General features: G+C 36.5%; 1 protein-coding gene across 1 annotated transcript in view; it reads left to right on the top strand.

Annotated features, from left to right (window-relative positions):
* The window catches only part of LOC113045516 (uncharacterized), a 71638-nt gene extending 57032 nt beyond the window's left edge, over positions 1–14606 (top strand). Inside the window, exons 5-6 of the mRNA XM_026205924.1 lie at positions 4963–5101; positions 13648–14606. Of these exons, the coding sequence (XP_026061709.1) occupies positions 4963–5101; positions 13648–14162 (654 nt within the window). The 3' untranslated portion in view covers positions 14163–14606. The remainder of the gene's footprint in view (positions 1–4962; positions 5102–13647) is intronic.
* The last annotated feature ends 6425 nt before the right edge of the window (positions 14607–21031 follow it).

The raw sequence follows: 21031 nt of genomic DNA, 5'->3' as shown, positions 1-21031 counted from the left end.
GTTGGCTCGATCGACTTGAAAATGGGTATGCAGTGTCTTGGTCTGAAGGGGCACAAGTACCTATGAGGACATTTGCATATCTCAAAAAACATGGCCGCCATTGGCCAAACATTTTTAAGCATTTATTTGAAAGGGTTAACGGATGTTGATCGGAACGAAACTCACTGGGTACGTTCGACTCATGAACCTTAAGGTCTGTAAGAATTTTGAAAGAAATCGGCCACTAGTTGGCGCTAACGAGTTTTATGGCTCTGTAATCACGTGGTGTTTCACATATCAACACAATATGCATATCATTTGATAGATCTCCTCATAATGCACAACTTTGCCTCAAGAACCATTGCTGTCAATCAAATCGTTCAATTGTTATTCACAAATAGGTTTAAAACCTACTTTTGCGAACTAGTCCTAGGTTTTTTACCCGATCGGAACCAAACCACTGCAGTAATATTCTGTGGACTCTCTAGATCAATAATTATCAAAAAAATGTTGAATTTTGTCCTTTGGTTAGCTTTAAATGGGTAATTTAGAAAAGGGGTGTGGCCAAACATACCCCAAAGCCTATAAAACCTAAACGAAAACTCAAAACTTTATGAAACTAGGTGAAAACATGTAACACATTACTCTTAACAAGCATGCAAAGTGTCATGGAGATCGGATCATAGGTGGCGTTATCACAGTTGAAAAAGCCTCAAAAACACACATTTTCTATAGAAAATGATCACAGTTTGTAGGACATGTTCATACATTCACACAAACACTAAATCTTCATATCATATGATAGATCTCCTCTTTGTGAACAACTTTGCCTCAAGGAGCGAAGATGTCAATCAAATCGTTCAATTGTTATTCACAAATATGTTAAAAACTTACTTTTGCGAACTAGTCCCAGGTTTTTTACCCGATCGAAACCAAACCACTACAGTAATTTTCTCTGGACTCTCTAGATCAAAAATTATAAAAAATAATGTTAAATTTTGTCCTTTGGTTAGCTATAACTGGCTAAATTAGAAAAGGGGCATGACCAAAATACCCAAAAGCATATAAAACCTAAACGAAAACTCAAAACTTTATGAAACATGTAAAAGGTGACTCTTAACAAGCAAGCAAATTTTCATGGAGATCGGACCATAGGTGGCGCTATAACATAGAAAAGGTCTCAAAACATAAGATTTATATGGTAAATGGCCTTAAATTGTCTGAAAATGCTCATATATTCACATAAACACTAGATCTTCATATCATATGATAGATCTCCTCATTCTGAATAACTTCTGGGACCAATGTTGTCAATAAAGCTGTTAATTAAATATTCAAGATTATTTAAAAAAGTTACTTTGGCAAAGTAGTCCAAGGCTTTAAGCTGAAAATCAATAAAACCACTGAAGTACAATTCTATAGACTCTGAAGGTCAATAATTACAATTGCATTTGGACAACTATAAACCAGTGATTGTATAATATGTTCTTTTCACAGTGTACACAAAGGCCTATTAATACAAACAGAAAGCCCACAAATTATCAAAACTGTGTAAAATAATGCCTAATTTCATTCTAAACAAGCATGCAAAATTTAAGAGAGATTGGGAAAAAAAACATAACACTATAACAGTTATTTTTAAAAACAGTGTTGTTTGAGTAAATGCAATTTATAACCACTAGATGGCAGCAGAAGACCACTAATGGGCTCATTCAGCAAATTGAAACAGTACTTTTGAAAAGATTTATGAATTCATGCCTAAACAATAAAAAAACACTGTTACAACATTTTAAATCTCACTGAGTTAAAGTTTTCCATTTTGTTCATACAGACTTATCAGTTTTTAAAATTTAGCCACATTGTGATTACAGTGAAACCTGAAAATGACATCCAAACTCTTAAAAACTAGTTTAATCATTTAAATTCAGTGCGTGTGTCTGTCTGTCAGCCTATTCTCCGTTTTGGATGTGTTTAACTTTCATCCATACATCCAGGTTGGCTCAGACCACCTCAGAGGCCTTAATGTGCTTGAACCCCGTAAATGCTGCTTGCAGCTTTAATTATTATTATTATTCTTTTCCCGAATGAATCGCATTTTTGTTAAATGCGAAGATCTTGAGTTTTCTTTGAAGGGCGTGTCCGTGGCGGCCTGGCGAATTTCGATGATTCGCCACGAAAAATGAAGTTGCTATAACTCACACATACAATGTCCAATCTGCCCCAAACTTCAACATCAATGTCTTTTTTGTGGTCAGTCTAATCTAAAGACCTGTGTGATGTTTAGTTGTGAAGATCTTGAGTTTTTGTTTAAAGGCGTGTCCATGGCGCCGTGACCAAGTTCGATGTTTCGTCATGGGAATAAAAGATGTTATAACTCAGGCATAAAGTGTCCGATCTTGCCAAAACTTCACATGTGTGATAAGGGTCCTGGCCTGAACAGATCTGAAGGCCAATATTCCATTGGGTGTGGCAAAATGGCTCGATAGCACCACCTATAAACTTTCAACGGAGTGCATATGCACATTCAATGGAGTGCGCCTCGAGTTATTTTTCACGTACATGTACAAAAATCGGTACACACATGTAACACACCAATACCTACAAAAAAGTCACATGTTACGAAATCCGAATCCCATCAGGAAGTCGGTTATTTAGAATTTTCTCTGCAAAATTGACGTTGTTTTTGCCATTTTCAGGGGTTGTACTTTAACAAACTACTCCTAGAGATATATTCAGATCAACACCAAACTTGGTCAGTTAACATCTAAAGGCGTTTGCGATGTTAAATTGTGAAGATTTTGAGGTTTCGTTAAAGGGCGTGTCCATGGCGGCCTGACAAAATTCGATGTTTCGCCATGAAAAAGGAAGTTGCTGTTACTCAGACTTACAATGTCCAATCTGCCCCAAACTTCACATGTTATATAAGACTTCTGCCCTTAACAGATCTACATGCCCATATTCAGTTATAGTCATAGCGCCACCTGCTGGCAACAGGAAGTGACATGTTGTATGCTGTGACAAACTACTCCTAGAATTTTTTTTAGATTAATGTATTTTTTATAGTCAGTCTAATCTAAAGGCCTGTGCAATGTTAACTTGTGGAGATCTTGAGTTTTTGTTAAAGGGCGTGTCCATGGTGTCATGACAAATTTTGATATCTCGCCACAGCAAGAGAAGTTGTTGTAACTCAGGCATAATTTGTTCGATCTTCCCCAAACTTCACATGTTCGATAAGAGTCCTGCCCTGAACACATCTGAAGGCCAATAGTCCATTATAATGAGAGCACCACCTGCTGGCAACACAAAGATTGGCACAAATATGGAGTAAACTTTGATATATTCCACTTATATTTATGAGTTTAAATGCATGTTTCTCACCGTTTACCTATTTACTAAAGCCACTCGCTGCCGGTGAGCCCGTGTGCGAGGGCCCGTTCATCGCTGCTTGCAGCTTTAATTTATTATGCAATTATCAAAACAAAAATGGCTCTAAAAAAATGGCACTAGCTTGCTATAGTCTTTTTTTCTTATGATTTAAAAATCTTTCTATGTGTACTGCATTAAGCTTACTGAGACTTGCTATAGCTCTTGCTTATCATTGCTCTTTTGTTGATTTTGATTGCTTCCATTGTCCTCATTTGTAAGTCATTTTGGATAAATTTCTGTTAAATGACTAAATGTAAATGTAGTTTAGTACTCACATCTCTATCATATATTTTAGGATTTTTAAGTCCATTTCAGTACAGATTTCTCACCACGATTAGCACTACAAAATGTGTAAAATAGTGTGCAAAATGCAGAATCATCACTGTTTTCATACTATTAAAGAGGTAGTTCTCCCAAAAATGAAATTTGATGGATGCCCTGGGGGTAGGCAGATAACAAAGTATGTGACTGTTTATTCAGTAGAGAAACTGAGACTCTAACTGAAACCGTTGCAGTCTATCGTGGATGAGAATCACGGCTAAAACATACAATAAAGCTAAAAAAACACATAAAACCAAATTAAATCCGTTGGCTTCTGCAATACATTGTGTAAAGACATTAAACGATCGGTCTGTGCAAGAAACTTAATGGTATTTATTTTTTTACCTGTGGTTCACGCAATGTGCAAACTTTTCGAATTTCCTGAGTGCGTTCTCAAGCAGGCATGTGAGGAGGCTTCTTGCCTAAGGGGAAGTCATGGCCTTAATGGTTAGACAGTTTGACTCATAACCCTAAGGTTGTGGGTTCAAGTCCCAGGCCAGCAATAACATGACTGAGGTGCCCTTGAGCAAGGCACCAAACCCCCAACTGCTCTGGGCGCCACAGCATAAATGGCTGCCAACTATCACTATGCCCACCTATCTCTCAAGTGTACCATTGACACTCCCAGTTGAGATTGTACATAGTGTCTATGGTTCATTTGAGAGATAGGTGGCAGTAATGCACTTATAAATCTGTGATCCACCATAAAGCAAGACGACTACGTCTCACACACCTGCTTGAGAACATGCTTAGGAGAGTTTGAATAGTTTGCACATTGCGTGAATCAGAGGTAAATATATATATAAAATGTTCAGTTTCTTGCTCGTGTTTTGTGTCTTTACACACCAGTGTATTGTCACAAGCCATGGTTTAATTTGGTTTTGTATTGTTTTTTTTTTATTTTATTATTATTATTATGTGTTAACCTTGATTCCCATCCACGTACATTATAAAATTCACAGATTGTTTGTTAAAAATCTCAGTTTGTGTTCTACTGAAGAAAAAGTCACTTGGATGCCTTGGAGGTAAGCAGATAAACATCAAATTTTCATTTTTGAGTGAACTATCCCTTTAAGATACCTTAATACATGCATGTAGTATGTACTTCTAGTAGTTGTAAAGCATGTGAGTGTGTTAGAATTGTAATGAAGTGTTTGTAAAATGATAGATGATATCAATCTAAGACATAAATGCATCATATTGATGAAACTATCATATTGTGATCTATGTACACAGGCAGTCAGTGGAGATATAAACGAGAGAACTTTAGCCAATCAGATGGTGCCAAAGGCTTCTGATGTCATAGAGGAGGCCCATTACAATGAAGATGATGAGGTGATCGGTAAAATGAAGAAAGTCTGTCTCCAGGATGAAGGTAATGAGCTTTTACTGCAGTTATAGTGTTACAGATAATTCTGTTCACCCTTTGTCCAAGGGTTTGCCGATAAACACAATATTTTTATTTATATATATATAAATTCTCTCTAGTATGAATTGATAAATGTTTATACAATTTTTTCTTTAGTGACATTTTATAATATACTTTGGACAAGTTTGTCTCTTTATAATCCAAACTTTCATAACTTTTTGTTAGCATTTCATTGGTTTGGTCCAACCTGAATCAACAAGCAGAACTAACAAATATTGCTACAAGTGTGATTGTGTAACCCAGGTTACCAGTAGACCGAGACAAAATTAACTTCAAATTGAACAACATACAGTATGAAAGCTGCTAACCGATCAAGTATAACACTGTAAACTAGTTCATTATATAAAATAGAGAAATATAAAATATTGAATGTCATAAGTCCAATAGCATTATCTCCCTTTGCAAAGCCTCCAAGGAGAACGCATTTTGAGTGACGTCATTGAAACGCCCGCTATCGCTGCATTTTTAGAGATTAGCGCTTTCTAGATCTTTCCTTTTCTAGATCTTTCCTTTTCTCCGTGAACCTCTGACGCGAACGGATGAGTGTTCTGCTCTGGGAGATTTTAAGCTCCAAACTGAGTGAGAACTGAAGGTTCAGAAAGAAGCAATGTACGCTTTAGAGTGACATTTTGAGAACGTGTATCATCTGGAACTTCCCTGGTTCTTCCAATGTGCATGTAAATGAGTTTCTTGGCCAGGTTTTTGTTTTTCTGCTTTTGGTTCCATGTGAGTGCTGTGATGTTCAGCTGATGAGTGTGATCCATTTCTGCGTATGAATCATTCCTGGATTGCTCATCGGTGGAGTTGGACTGGCGAGCCGCCCATTTAACGAATCCCATGATTTCCCTGTTGAAAGAGAAACCGAAACTGAACTTGCTCATCTTTGAACGGTAGGAGTTGGATCACCCACCAATTCATTCTGAGTTACCCAGGACAGAATTGGATGACTCAGTTAAGCACCTCATAAACTTTTGGGACTGATTTTATGCACTGATCTGTTCCTTGAGAAAACCTCAGACTGTCAGACAAAATTCTGGAATTTTTACGTTCAAAGTGAACGTAATTGTTTTTTTGTTTTTTTTGTTTTTTTGACTTATCAAATTTTATTTAAATCTGTGTGATGTTATAAGGATCATTGTGCAACTAGTTGTAGGGCTGCAACTAACGATTATTTTGATAATCGATTAATCTGTTGATTTATTTTTACGTTTAATCGGTTTATGTACTTATATTTTATTTTTTCCATTTGTTCCCCAAGTAAATTTTTTTAAGAGATTTTAACCATTTTGCATCGTCATATCCTCATCAAAAATATACCTTGAGTTGTTTTATGTGTTAGTAATCCTTTGTCGAACTCTTCTGCAATCAAAACACTGACCCATACTCTAGCAAATTTCACAAGGAGATTTCGAATAATGTTTTCACCATGGCAGTCCTTAGAGCTCCGAAAGTAGTTTAACATCCTGAACAAAGCTTAAGGATTCTTTTAGAACATATTTTCACGAAGAATAAGGATAAAACAGAATAAAATTGCAGTTCATTGTATTTTATTATTTACTGGAAAACAGCTTTATAGCTGAAACTGTGAAATTGTAAACAATCCTTTGAAAAAAGTGCCAAAGGCATGAAACCTGAATGGAATTCACAATTTAAATTAAAATCCATCAGAAGGTTGTCCAGAAAAAAAAAAAAAGAGACACAAAAAACCTGCTGTGTGAAAAAGAGCAGTGAATACTTAGAAAAAAAAGTGCATTTCAAATATCTTTAAACATTTACCTCTCTCATTCAGTCAAAATTAGGATGCACGACTGAATTTTGAACTGGTAAACGACAAACTGATCACAGAACATGTTTGTAAAGCTTTAAATGTTAACTGTTAAAAAGCAATGTTATCAGCTTTTATGACTAAACATTTGCAAACAACATTGCACTGGAGAATCTGCACAAATAAAAGTCTTAGGGGCCGTTCACATATCGCGCCTAAAAACGCGTGGAAAACGCTAGGCGCACCGATTTCTCCTTTCCAAAGCGCTCGGGCAGTTGCGCCCCTGAGGCGTCTGCCTTTGCTGAGCAACCATGACGTGCTCTCTCCATGAAGACGCGGAAATTTCAGCAAAGGATAAATGGATTTGCAGCTCTGAAAATCTCTTGCATTAACTCTGCTACTAAATTTATTTCAAAATGGATATCCATATACAACTATGATCAGCTGTTCCTTTCATCTTGGCTGAGCTTTTAACGTTGTTATGGGAAAGGATGAAGCTGATTGGTTAGTTGTCACATGACCCGCGGTGCGCTTGCGGCATTCTGAAAAGTTTAAATGTTTTTGATGCGGTGCGGATGCGCCTGGAAAAACGGGCACGTCGCACCGCGTGCGTGTCGCGACCACATCGCTTCCCATTAGGAGCGCGCATACTGCACGTCTACATTGGAAATAACGAACTTAAGTGCGCAAAAGACGCAATATGTGAACGGCCCCTTAAACAGTTCAGTAGTGCAGAGTTTACAGGTTACTCTTCTTTTTTGAGAGCTCAAAGTAAAGTACTCCCACATCCCGCTGAATGCTGCAGAGACGCTGTTCAGGGAGGGGGGAGCGGGCGTCCGATGCAAACAGAGTTTTTTGTTGTTAGAGTTTGTATTCGTTTTTCACGCCCACCGAGCAACTTTTCAGTTTTTGAATGATGTACTGAGCAAGGCATTTAACAACGGAGCAACAAATGTGTAATTTAGTAACCTTCAACCTTTTAGAAATAATAATTTACAAAAGTCTTTACAGAAGTCTGAAAACTATACAACGTCAGTTCAACGATAATTGGAATCTCTTCCCCATTGGTTGTATGATGTAATGACAGAAAAGAGACGGGGTCGAAATACAGATAAAGGAAAACTTGGTTTAGGAAGAGATTTTTCTGCTGACAATCAAAATATGGATGTCATGGAGACTCATTCCTACGCTTGATGCAGTAGTCCAGAGCTAAAGTTAACTCCGATCCCAGGTTCGGAGCCATGCACGCCAGATCCCAAGAAAAGTAAATCAGAGCCAACGCTTGCTAAGGTACAGAACAACATCGTGCAAATATTGGTGGAGAAAATTTATCAAAATACCAAAACTATACACGATGAGATCAAACAAAACAGAGAATGCATACTCTTTAAAAGAAGCTACTGAATTTCTCTTCAAAGAGATGCATGATGTTAAGAAAGACATTGTGACACTCAAAGAAGCTAACGAAGAACATCAGAAGAGAATTTCAGAGTTGGAAGAAAGAGTGAATGAAGCTGAAAGGTACCAAAGAAGATGGAATCTAAGGCTTTATGGTCTAACAGAACAAGAAGGAGAGAATGTCAAACAACGAGTGATTGACATACAGTTGAAACCAGATATTTACATTCACTTCCGAACAAAACACAAAAATTTTCATTTCTTTTTTGTCATACATTAAATCAGAGTAAACTTATTCTGTTTTAGATCAATAAATATTAACATATTTTTTGCATTTGTTAAATGTCAAAATCGAGCGAGGGATAATTTGTATGTATTTTTTTTTATCACTTTCATCAAAGTCAGAAGTATACATACACTTCCTTAGTATTTGGTAGAATTGACCCGAAACTGTTTCACTTGGGCCAAACGTTTTGGGTATCCTTCCACAAGCTTTCTACAATAGTTTCCTGGAATTTTGGCCCACTCCTCTTGACAGAACCGGTGCAACTGGGTCAGGTTTGTAGGCCTTCTTGCTCGCACTTGCCTTTTCAGTGCCGCCCACAACTTTTCTATGGGATTGAGATCAGGGCTTTGTGATGGCCATTTCAATACCTTGACTTTGTTGTCCTTAAGCCACTTTGTAACATATTTGGAGGTATGCTTGGGGTCATTGTCCATTTGGAAGACCCATTTGCACCCAAGCTTTAACTTCCTGACTGATGTCTTCAGATGTTGCTTCAATATATCCACAAAATTTTCTTTTCTCATGATGCCATCTATTTTGTGAAGTGCACCAGTCCCTTCTGCAGCAAAGCATCCCCACAACCTTGTACTACCACCCCATACTTCACGATTGGGATGGTGTTCTGAGGCTTCAAAGCTTCGCCCTTTTACCTCCAAATATACAGTTTATCATTATGGCCGAACAGTTAAATTTTTATTTCGTCAGATCACAGGACATTTCTCCAGAAATTAAGATTTTGTCCCCATGTGCAGTGGCAAACTGTAGTCTGGCTTTTTAAAGGTTGTTTTGAAGTAATGGTTTTCTCCTCTCATAGTAACCTTTTAGCTCATGGTGGTACATGACTCGTTTTACTGTGGATAATGACACGGTCTTACCAGTTTCAGCTATCATCTTTACAAGGTCTTTTGCTGTTGTCCTGGGGTTGATTCGCACAGTTCGCACCAAAAAACGTTCCTCTCTGGGACTCAGAATCCGTCTCCTTCCTGAGCGGTATGATGGTTGTACATTCCCATGTTTTTTATACTTGCGTATTATTGTCTGAACAGATGAACGTGGGACCTTCAGGCATCTGATCATTGAGACGCCCTGCGATTCAGTGAACGAGCCGTTTAACATCAAATCTGCGCTGGATACTAATATCCACACTATAGCGAAACACTATCAATTAGCACAGTAACCAGTTCGGCAGTTTAAGACATTAACTTGTAAGCACAAAACACAAGATACTTCTCTTTTCAATATGAATAAGGCTTTATTAGATAAATCTAAGACATATAAACTAATCTAACACATAAACGCACGCACTCACACATTCACACAAGTTGCAGGAAGAAGTTAGGGAAAGATGAGTTTAAGAGAATGGAAATATGGAATCCCAAGTTTACAGCAATATGTTAAATTGCATTGACATGAACAACCATCAATCACATAATTAGCCCTCGCATTGAGTTCCTCAGTGAGGTTAAAATTATATTAGATACACCAGCAAAGGTCACAGTCTGGAGGTAAAGTTACTTGCGTCTCCTGTGAAAGAGTCTTGGTGAAAGGGCTATCCCGAGGTCGTTGATTGGCTGGAAGTTCAGTCGCTGAAGTGACGTCTTGGGGAGCCCGTGCTTGGGCGTTGGCTGAAGCTGGAGTTGTGTGGCTGGTTGGAGTTGAAACGAGCAGACGAGGTCGACGTTACAAAACTTAACTCAAAACACACAATTCTCAAACGGAAAAGAAAAGAAATAAAGTTTGACGAGACTAGGTTGTGTTCCTTCTCATCGTGGCTAAGTAGCAGCAGGCGTGCAGGCTGAAGCACGCAGGAACCGCACTCAAAGAACAGTGATGACAAACAGCATGGCTAGAAGCTACAAGCTAGCAGAAGCATAGCTAGAGACTAGAACTAAAAGCAAAGATTTTACGATGTCCTCAGTTTTTAAACTGGCCTGTTGGCCACACCTCAAATGTTGTCTTGACCAATCAGATATTGTCTTGACTCGGGGGTATCATAAATCATTTGTTTATCTTACCAAGCATGTGGTCCGAGTTTTCTTGCTCTGGTAGGGTCTAATTTTTGACATGATTCCTATAACACGAATATGATATATTTTACAAATAAATGATTGTCAGGACAATATCAAGCAAGAAAATTAAATCACAGACATACCAAACACAATTATGCATCGTTAAGCTATGCCATAGTTATTAAAAAAAAAACATACACAATAAGTGATTATAACATGATAGTCAAATGTGTGGGTTACACATAAATGAATATGGAGTGAAGCGATGGACTGATTCATTTATAAGTCTTTTTGAGTTCATTCTGGTCCATATATATGTACAAAAGCAATTTCTTTGTCATTCTCATGACAAAGACTTTTCTGTGAAGACAGAGGTTTAAAGCCCTTCCCCCCCTTAGGAATTTCAGTCTGGTTCTGCTGGGTGGGGGAAGTCAATGGAAGTGTTTAACTTGATCTCCTGGGTTTACATGTGATGTCCAGCGTTGCATTTCCATTACGAACAACACATTTGGCACCAAATTTCTCTTCTTTGAATTGAAATTGTAAATAATTGTTCCAGTGGTGTTAATGTTGAAAGCTGTTGTGTGAACAAGTTGGTTGGTCATCTTGCTTGGTTCTTGTGGCACTAGAACTGATTTATGACTTCCTGAGGAATTCGGCTCTCGTGTTTCAAACATCGCTTTGATAGACTCTTTCATTTGTCTGGTTCGACTCATTTCTGTTACATTGATGTAGACTAATATAAATTTAAAATACATCGTTTTAATAAATACAAATCAGCAAAACTGTTTCAAGTGATAGGCATTATTCAGTTAAAAGTATCAATGAAAAAAACATTATGTTGACCAGGTGGATTATTCATTGAAATCATGGAGAATGACATTTAGTTTTATTTTCATCATGAATGAAAGCGCACCGTGTATTTACAGACAAACGAAATCTGCAGAAGTCTCTTTACTGCGGAACTGAACTTAAAACAGAAACGAAATCAATGTGTCATACATACAAAACGGAACTGTTTTAATAGCTGAAACGATATCTAAACGTTTTGCTATGTTCTGTCTATGCAAACAGAACAGCAGTAGGCTACATAGGCTAATAAATCAAGCGCGTCATCGTCACAACCATAGCCTTGTTTCCGCACGGAATAAAGTATTTTATTCTCAGAACATTTCAACTTTATTCTCCGACTTTATTTTTATTATTAATATTATTATTATTTTTTGCAGAGGTTAGATATTTCGACTTTATTCTCTGAATATTCCGACCTTAATCTCGGAGTTTCGACTTGAATCTCGGAAATTTAGATTTTTTTTTATTAAATTTTTTTTTTTTTTAACATGGCACTATATGTCGTCGTATTGATCTGTCATTTAGATCTGAGATGCGCAGGTCAGAGAGCAGCTTTAACGCTCAACGACTCATGAGCCAATCAGAAGTAGTTAAGGGGCGGGCCTCGTGTCTTTGTCAAATAGATTGATACAGGTTAAGGCAATGCTCCATGCGCGAAGGTGTTTACAATTGTGTCTCATATTTCTCAACTCAAAACGTAAGTCATGGCTATGTTTATGAAGCCAGGGGAAGACATTAAAGACATTGATAAAAGCAGAAAGAATAAATGGCGCTGGGCTTGGATTGAGGATGTGGGTAGGGACGGAAAGCCCTTTGGAAGCTGGTGTCAAAAACTCCGGCAACCAGGAGCATGCTATTGCACTGTGTGTGCCAGAAAACTAATGTATTGAACTAGCGGGAAAAAAGTACTGTCACGGCACGAATTAGACCCTGTTCACAAAGCAACAGTCAGAGCACTGCAACACACCTCACGTTTGCCAGGTTTACTCCATCTCACCCCCAAGAGCTTGATAAGGCCCATTAGTAACCGATTCATTCAGATGCTTGAAGTCTGCAGTAGAATGAATGAACTCCTGGATGTACTTGTGGTGCACTACTATCATGTCATGGACGCAAATGAGGAACACAAATACAGGTAGGCCTAATAAAACTCTTTTAATAATAAAAGGTGTAACAAGTGTGTATTTAATGTCTGTTATTTAGTTTAGTTATTTTTAGCTCGTTATTGAATGTACAGAAGGCCTAATGATGCAACATCTTTTAAGATATTTTTTAAATGGTTACTGTAGGTGTTAGGAAAATAGCAAATTAGCAGCATATTAAGGTAATAGGCTATATAGTTACATAAATGTGTGTGTGTGTGTGTACTACAGAAGGCTTCTTAATCAAGTGTTTGAGTGGCATGACCTCACAACTGAGGAAAAGGCCAGGATAGTAGTTCTTCAGAAAGAACAGGCAGCAGCGTCCCGGACGGGAACACAAGTTAACCAAGACCGAAAAGATCGGATGTCTGTGGTCATTTCAGAGTTCGAAAGAGTAAAAGTCATGACTTATACGGAGGTATTTTTTGTATGACTAGGCAAACTAAATGCAACTTAGAATGTTGTATTTGTTAAATATTTTTGTGTTTGAAGTCCACTAGCACCTGATCTAACAAATGACCTAAGTCATGATGCAATGAAACAGTCAGGTCTTTTCTACAGCAACAATAGCCAAATTAATGAGAATATGATCAACATTTAAGTACGATATTGTGAAGAACTATGTAACAAGGCATCAGTTTCCTATAATTTACTCCTGTAACATGAAAGTGAGTAGCATATTCAAAAGCCATCTCTGTAGTCTCAGTCTAATCTAATTTTTATTAATCAGAGGATGCAAGACCTAGACTTGATACCTAGAAACATATGTCACCTCAGAGGCTATACAGAAGCTTGATTTTTTTTCCATTGTGTCAGAAAGAAAAATGTATTGTTATACAGTTATCTTGGAATATATCAAAAAGTAATTCCCTCTATTATATGTATGACAAGTGTTCTGATCCAATTAATGTTTCGCTGGAAATCAATTTAGTTGTATTATTATTTAGTTACAGTATATATTGTGTTTTTAAATACATAATCATACTTTTGTTCATTTAATTGCTCAAATTGAATTATTTGTTGTTTTTTTATATTTGCAGGGGTCCTTCTGACATTTCAGAGATTTGTCAAAGAGCTTCAACATGAAAAGCCAATGGTGCATTTGTTGCATGTGGTAATGGTGGCCCTTGTTAGAGAGCTCCTGAGCAAATTTATGAGACCAAAGGCTATTCCACTGAGTCACAAGGAGATTCTCAAGGTTGATGTACGGAGCAGGGATTTGCAACTGTCAAACCAGAGGCTCTCTGTTGGACAATTCTGCTACAATGCAATGAACAAAGCTCGTGTGGAGAGGAAGGTATGGGTTGGACATATCTATGACTCTCTCAGAGAAGGGTATATGAGGTCAGCAGAGTTTCTGCTAAAAAACCTTCCCCTGGATAACATCATATTAACATCACTCTCTGCTCTGACGCCGTCTCTAATTCAATTCGATGCAGTTGTTGGAGCATTCACTACATTAGGAGAGGCATTGCCAAATGTTCGGACCAATAAATGGTCATGTGCTTACATATTTAGAATTTGTAGAAAAATTTTCATTTTATATACCGGTTAAGGAGTATATGATGGTTATTAATGCCATCCCTTTAGAACTTAGGAAATTATTAGGAAATGATACAGTCGAAAAACTAAATATAGATTTCAATCTTAAATTGCAAGGTATAAATATAAAAGAACAAAAATGTAATAGCAATTATCTTAGAAAGATTTGCCAAATTTCTAGTGTTCCTTTAGCCATTGGTTTTTGGAGATCACAATTTCAAGATTTCTACTGGAAAGAAACCTTTAAGATCTCCAGACGTTTTTGTATCACAAATAAAATTAGAGAGGTATCATACAAGATTGTTCATCATATTTATCCTGTAAAACAGGTAATTGCAAAGTTTTGTAAAGATATTGACTTGAAGTGTGTTTTTTGTAAAGGGGAAAATGAGAGTATTGTTCATTTATTTTATGATTGTATTTATAGAAATTTATTTTGGTGTGATCTAGTTTTTTTTTTTTTTTTTTAAACAAAGTATTAATATTGAATTGCAACTTAAAGAAAAGGATGTTTTATTTTTTTATGAGTATAGTATTGATTTCAAAATTTGGTATATTGTGAATTTACTCATTATATATATGGAAAATTCTTTATTCACAAATGTAAATGGACAGGGAAAAAAAACTAATTTTACTCATTTCAAAATAGAAATGGGTCACTACCTGTATACTTTAAAATAAATAAGAAATGAAAAAGCCAAAAAAAAAAAAAACTAAGTTACTTTAAAGCCTTAAATCTATTTTTTAAAATAATTTGTTATTATTTGTATTAGTTTACAGATGTGTATTTTTTTATTTTTTGTATTGATTTTCTTCTCTTTTAAGCATTTGTTAGGGCCCGAGCACCGAGGTGCGAGGACCCTCTTGTATCTGCTTTGTTTATTATTAGGGCCCGAGCACCGATGGTGTGAGGACCCTCTTGGAATTGCTCCGTTTATTAGGGCTCAAGCCTGGAGGGCGAGAGCCCTATTGTTTTCCTTAGGATTATTTTTTATTATTATTTTTTATTATTATTATTATTATTATTATTATTATTTTTATTTTTATTTTTCTAACGTTACGGGGGCTTTTGGGGCCCTTAACATGCTTAAAAAGTCTTGAAAATTGGCACACACATTGGAACCTGCGGCCATTAGGGCCGGGCAGAGACTGATACACGGGCGTGGCACAGGGGCTCTACAGCGCCCCTGGAATATGGAGGGCCATATATCATACATACTTGTACGTAGACACACGAAACTCGGTACACATATAAAACTCATCAATACAAACAACTTTCGTATTGCATATCATAGGCTCCGCCCAACAGGAAGTTGGCTATTTAGGGTTTATTATTCAAATTTTTCGTCAAAGTTGTGGGGGCTTTTGGGGTCCTTAACATACTCAAAAACTCTTGAAAATTTGCGCACACTTTGGAATCTGTGGCCTTTAGGAGCCTGCAGAGGCTGGGACCCGGGCGTGGCACAGGGGCTCTACGGCGCCCCCTGGAACACAGTCAGAAATGTTGATGTATAGCTCACACATACTTGCACATATTCATATGAAACTCAGTACACATATAGATCTCATCGTGCCAAACAACTTTCGTATTGCATGTCATAGGCTCCGCCCATCAGGAAGTCAGCTATTTAGAGTTATGTAAAAAGCGCATGCTCTGGAATTTGAAATACTTGTCATAGGTTTTTTTCTCGATTGCCGCCAAACTCGGTCAACATGATCTCAAGACACTGGGGATGAAAAATTGCCAGGGGATTTTTGATATCTCGAACGGTTTGCTCGTGGCGAGGCGTTGAAATTATGGCGAGAAATGAGAAACAGGAAGTGTCTAATACCGTCCACATACATTTCCTGATTTTAATCAAACTTCATCAGATTATTCGTTGTATGATGTCGATCGCATATATGTGACTATTAGGAGTCAAAGTTATAGCGCCACCAACTGGCAGAAGGAAGTGTGTCATTTTCAAAATGATTTGAATTCAGCATCTTATTATTACTCGATTTGCTTCAAACTTCATCAGAATAATGTTAAAACACAGCCGATATAAATCTGCAAGGGGGATATTGATATCTAAAAAATTGTTGGCGTGGCAACATGTCAAACTGGAATACTTCTCAGGTGATTTTGAGGCAAATAACATACTTAGAATTTCACAAAACTCTGAACACACATCAGTATTTCTGATAGGAACTTAAATTGTGAATGGATTTTGGATGGCTTGAATGGTTTTGCCGTGGTGATTTTTTTAAATGACCTTACAAAGGGAATCATTATTGTATTTTTAAATTGCAGCTTCCAAACACGTCAAAGAATTTTTTCATACAGATGAAAAAGTCATTCTGAGGAAATATGCATAGTTTAACGACTTTACAACACTGTATGGATAACAGAAAATTAAAAAACTGTCAGACATCTCATCTCACTCTGTCCCTCTGTTTGAGTGTATGTGCTTCAGACTTCCATTGTCTGAGAGAAATTGCGCCCCTACAGGTTCAATTCCCGAACTTTTACTTTCACTTTTAAATCGGTTAAAAATACAAATAAATACTTAGATTTAATTCACACTGACAAGCTAAACCAACATATCTGATTATTACCAGTTCAGGGCTCATGGATAAATTATTTCTGGCCAGAGATACGTGAGAAATAGGAGAGATGAATCACCGCTGTGATCACGAGCGTCCGGAGTAAAGAGCTCAGAGAAAACGAATTTATTCCTGTTTTAAAGCTTTTAAAAATAAATTATTACAGCGATATCACACAATCAACCAATTAGAACACACCAAGAGCTAAATTCAGATGTTTTTGAACTGTTTGTGTGAAAATGAAATATTTGAATATGAAATATCCTATCTGAAATCACCGCTCCGATCAGCGCGTACAGTGTCGAGCTCAAAACAAACGAATTTATTCTTGTTTAAGAGCTTTTTTAAATAAAATATTACCACAAATGCACACAATAAACCCATTGTAACACTACAAGAGCTAAATGCAGGTGTTTGTGACCTGTTTAAGTGTGCAAGACTATTTGAAAGCGCGACTGGCAGAATAACATATCTCTTGAGCTGCAGGTTTCTGTCTTTCGTCGTACGAACGAACACATCACGGACAAGATTATTTCAAAATACATAATAGCTTGGCGAATATAAACGAAAACAGCCACGTGAACATAAACTGGATCTACTGGATTTGAATATTAAAGTGACCACATTTACCACTTGCTTCTGTCTTCAATTTTAATCTATATAAAAAAGGAAACTCATTCGACTTGGCTGCTTTTTTAATGTGTGCGTATTTATTTATTTACCTTTTTATACATTTTGTATAATTTCATAGTTTGTGTATTACAATTATAAAAACAAAAATAAATTTAGCCACTCACATAGAAATAGCTTAGGCCTTAACCTTTTTCTGACAGTTTTAGGGATTTTTAAAAATCCTAAAAAAAACTTATTTGTGCTGCAAATAATAATTTCAAACTCATTTGATACTGACCTATGACATCCTGTGACATTATATTTATTTGAATTTACATAATCTCATAGATGTAACAGTAAATCTGTTCAGCTCACAGATCAATACTAAGCTGTAATGCAAGCAGAACTTTCACAAATGCTTATGAGTCATTTAAGGATTTGATAACACTGTAAAATAATGTCTAATTTGTTAACATTAGCAAATTCATTGATAACACTTTATAATAACTGCACTCATTAGTAAATAGTCAGTTCATGCTTTATAAAGCCTTGTCCCAATATTAATAGTCAGTAGTAAGCAGTTTATAAATACAGCTATAAATAGCTTGTCCTTGGTTTATAAGCACATTTATTAAAAAGGAGAGTAAAGGGTCAGTTATCTTCCTATGAAAAATAAAAGATAAAAATAAACAAACAACAACAACACAGATTGATACAGAACTCAGAAATTTTATTGTGGATTTATGATAAAATCAGCCTGTAAATGAATTCATACTCCTCCTCATACTACTCCATACTCCTTTTTCAACATGATGCCAATATACTGAGATGTTAAATTGTGAATGGGTTTAGGATAGCTTAAATGGTGTTGCCATAGAGATTTATTAAAGTAACATAAAAAATACAATAGTTATTTTACTATATCTTTAAAATTTTTCATTCTAACTCTTCATAATTTTTTATATAAGTAGAAGTCCTCATTTGAAGGAAGCACAGTAAGTTTCATAGCTTTATCATTTTCAAGAGCCAGCATAAAATTAAAACTATCATAACTTATAAATCAAGCTTGCAATTCTTAGTACCTATAATGGCCACCAGAGGGAGCTATAGGATTACTTTTAAATAATTATTGGAGAAACGAGTATGATTTAAATAATTTATAGAAATCTTTCAAATAAAATATGTATTTTAGGAATTTTACTGATAAAATGACCCTCACTTAATTAGAATAACAAGCTGAAGTATTGTGAACTGTATATTAAGAATAATTCTTAATAGGCTTTATGGACAGATACGTTTTAAGTGACTCTTGAAGGTTCAGCACCACATCCTCTTTTACCACTGTTTAAAGAATTAATCTTACAGAACAGGTGTGAATGAATTTTGGATAGCTTGAATGGTTTTGTCGTGGTGATTTTTTGAAATAATAGTAAAAAAGGAACCAGTAAAAAAAAGTGCAGCTTCTAAACACTTCAAAAAAATGTACACATAGAAGTCAAGTCATTCTGAGGAAATATGCATAGTTTCATGACTATACAACATTATATGGATGACAGAAAATTAAAAAACATACATCTGATGTCACTCTGTCCCTCTGTCACTGTGTGTGTGTGTTTGTGTGTGTTTTAAGTGAATTAGGTGTGAAACTATCAGTGAGCATTTAGTCTCCAGCGCCAACATTTTACAGAACTGCCACTTTCCTGGAGTCTCAGAATTACAATGTGTCAGGTTCTGAGAGATCTAAGATTCCAAAAAAATATTTAATTAGAATACCATGAAGTATTGTGAAATACTATATATTAAGACTTTATATATAGGCTTAATGAACAGATTAGACTGACTCGTGAAGGACCAGCACCACCTCCTCTTGTTTGATGGTTTGAGGAATATATCTTCCAGAATCCGGGATTAAGATTTAGGAGCTCATTTTTATTCCACCTCCTTTCCTGAAAGTCTGTCTTGCAGAATTGACTAAAAATTAATCTTCACATTAATTCCTAATTCTTTTGCAATTCTTTTGTCAGTTCTTCTTGACCTGTTTTTCTCTTCCAGCTTTCCTGGACTATTGTATAGCACTCATAAATGATTAAATAAAAAATAATGGTAGTTATTAAGATTGATATGGTTTGGAATTGGTAAAATGTGCTTGGAAAAAAAATCACAATAAAACAATGTTTTAATGTTTAAGTTTGGAATATTAACTGACATGAATGAATGCTATATAAATATTGTTCATGTTAACATAATGTTTATAAATGAAATCTTATTGTAAAGTGTTACTAAAGTTATATATATATATATATATATTGTTCTGTGAATGTGATTTTAAAGTCTAGATGATTCGGATTAACCCTTTAACTGCCATATCAAGTTCAAGTTCAAGTTCAAGTTCAATTTATTTGTATAGCGCATTTACAACAGCCTCCTGGCTGACCAAAGTGCTTTAACATAAGAGCAAGAATATTACACATACATAAAAATAGACCAGACAAAAAATTTAAAACCACCCATTTCAAAATGTAGCATAACACAGTAGTCAGTACACTAAGGAAAATAAAGTTTTTAGCAAAGATTTAAAAATAGACAAGGAAGGGGCCAGTCTGATCTCTAAAGGCAGGGTATTCCAGAGTCGTGGCCCAGCCACTGCAAATGCACGCTCCCCTCTACGCTCCCCTCTATCCTTTAAAACCTCACTGCCAGAGGGATATTGTGAATGCATGTGCCCGCTGGGCACAGTTTACCTGATGCCACCGGGGTGGTGATGGCATTGGTGGCTTGAGCCCGCCATCGCTGCTTGCAGCTATATTTAGGGGCCAAGCACCGAAGGTGCGTAGGCACCTATTGTTTTCGTTGGCGTTATTAGGGGCCAAGCACCGAAGGTGCGTAGGCACCTATTGTAATCGTTGGCGTTATTATTATTCTTCTTCTTCCGCCGCAAGTCTATGGCAGCCCATAGAACCGATTGCGGGAAAGTTGTATAATTTGGCACACTGATAGAGGACAGTCCCAACATTAACTATAGCAAATTTGAAGTCTCTATCTCCTACTCTCTAGCGCCACCACTTGTCCAAACTTTCAATGTTTGTATGCTAATAACTTTTGAACCGTAAGCCAGAAAATGGAAATTCTTTTTTCCTCTGAATCCTTGGCTCATGCCAAGTCGAATGAACCCCAAAATTCAAAAATCGCAAGGTTTAGTTTTTTCGCTATTTTCAATTATTCGAAAAACCTACTTTTTCGAACTCGTCCTAGACGGTTAGTCCGATTGCCACGAAAATTGGCTCAGATCATCTTCAGACCATGCTGGCAAAAAGTTATGGAATTCAAGTTGATTCGTCCAACTGTTGTCGAATGACATGTAAACAAATTTGACGAAAAGCACGCAAACATGCACGTGAGGCTATATCCCGGCAACGGTTTGTCATATTGAGACCAAACTTGGCGTGTGTTATAACAAGCATGAACTGAGACTACCTGCAGTGTTTCGACACAGCGCCACCTAGTGGTCAGGAGATATGAAAAATGCATATTTTGGCTTATAACTACTGAATGGTTTGGCCAAAAATCACACAACTGGTCTCTTTAGATTCAGTGAGTCATGTCGAGTCAAATGATATACAATTTTCCTGTGTCGGCCATTTTAGGCGTCGGCCATTTTGAATTATGATTTAAAATGCTGTATTT

Source organism: Carassius auratus, chromosome 27 (genome assembly GCF_003368295.1).
Source record: "Carassius auratus strain Wakin chromosome 27, ASM336829v1, whole genome shotgun sequence".
Taxonomy (NCBI): Eukaryota; Metazoa; Chordata; class Actinopteri; order Cypriniformes; family Cyprinidae; genus Carassius; species Carassius auratus.
Note: the sequence above shows the minus strand (reverse complement) of the source record. Positions and strands in the feature narration are given on the sequence as shown.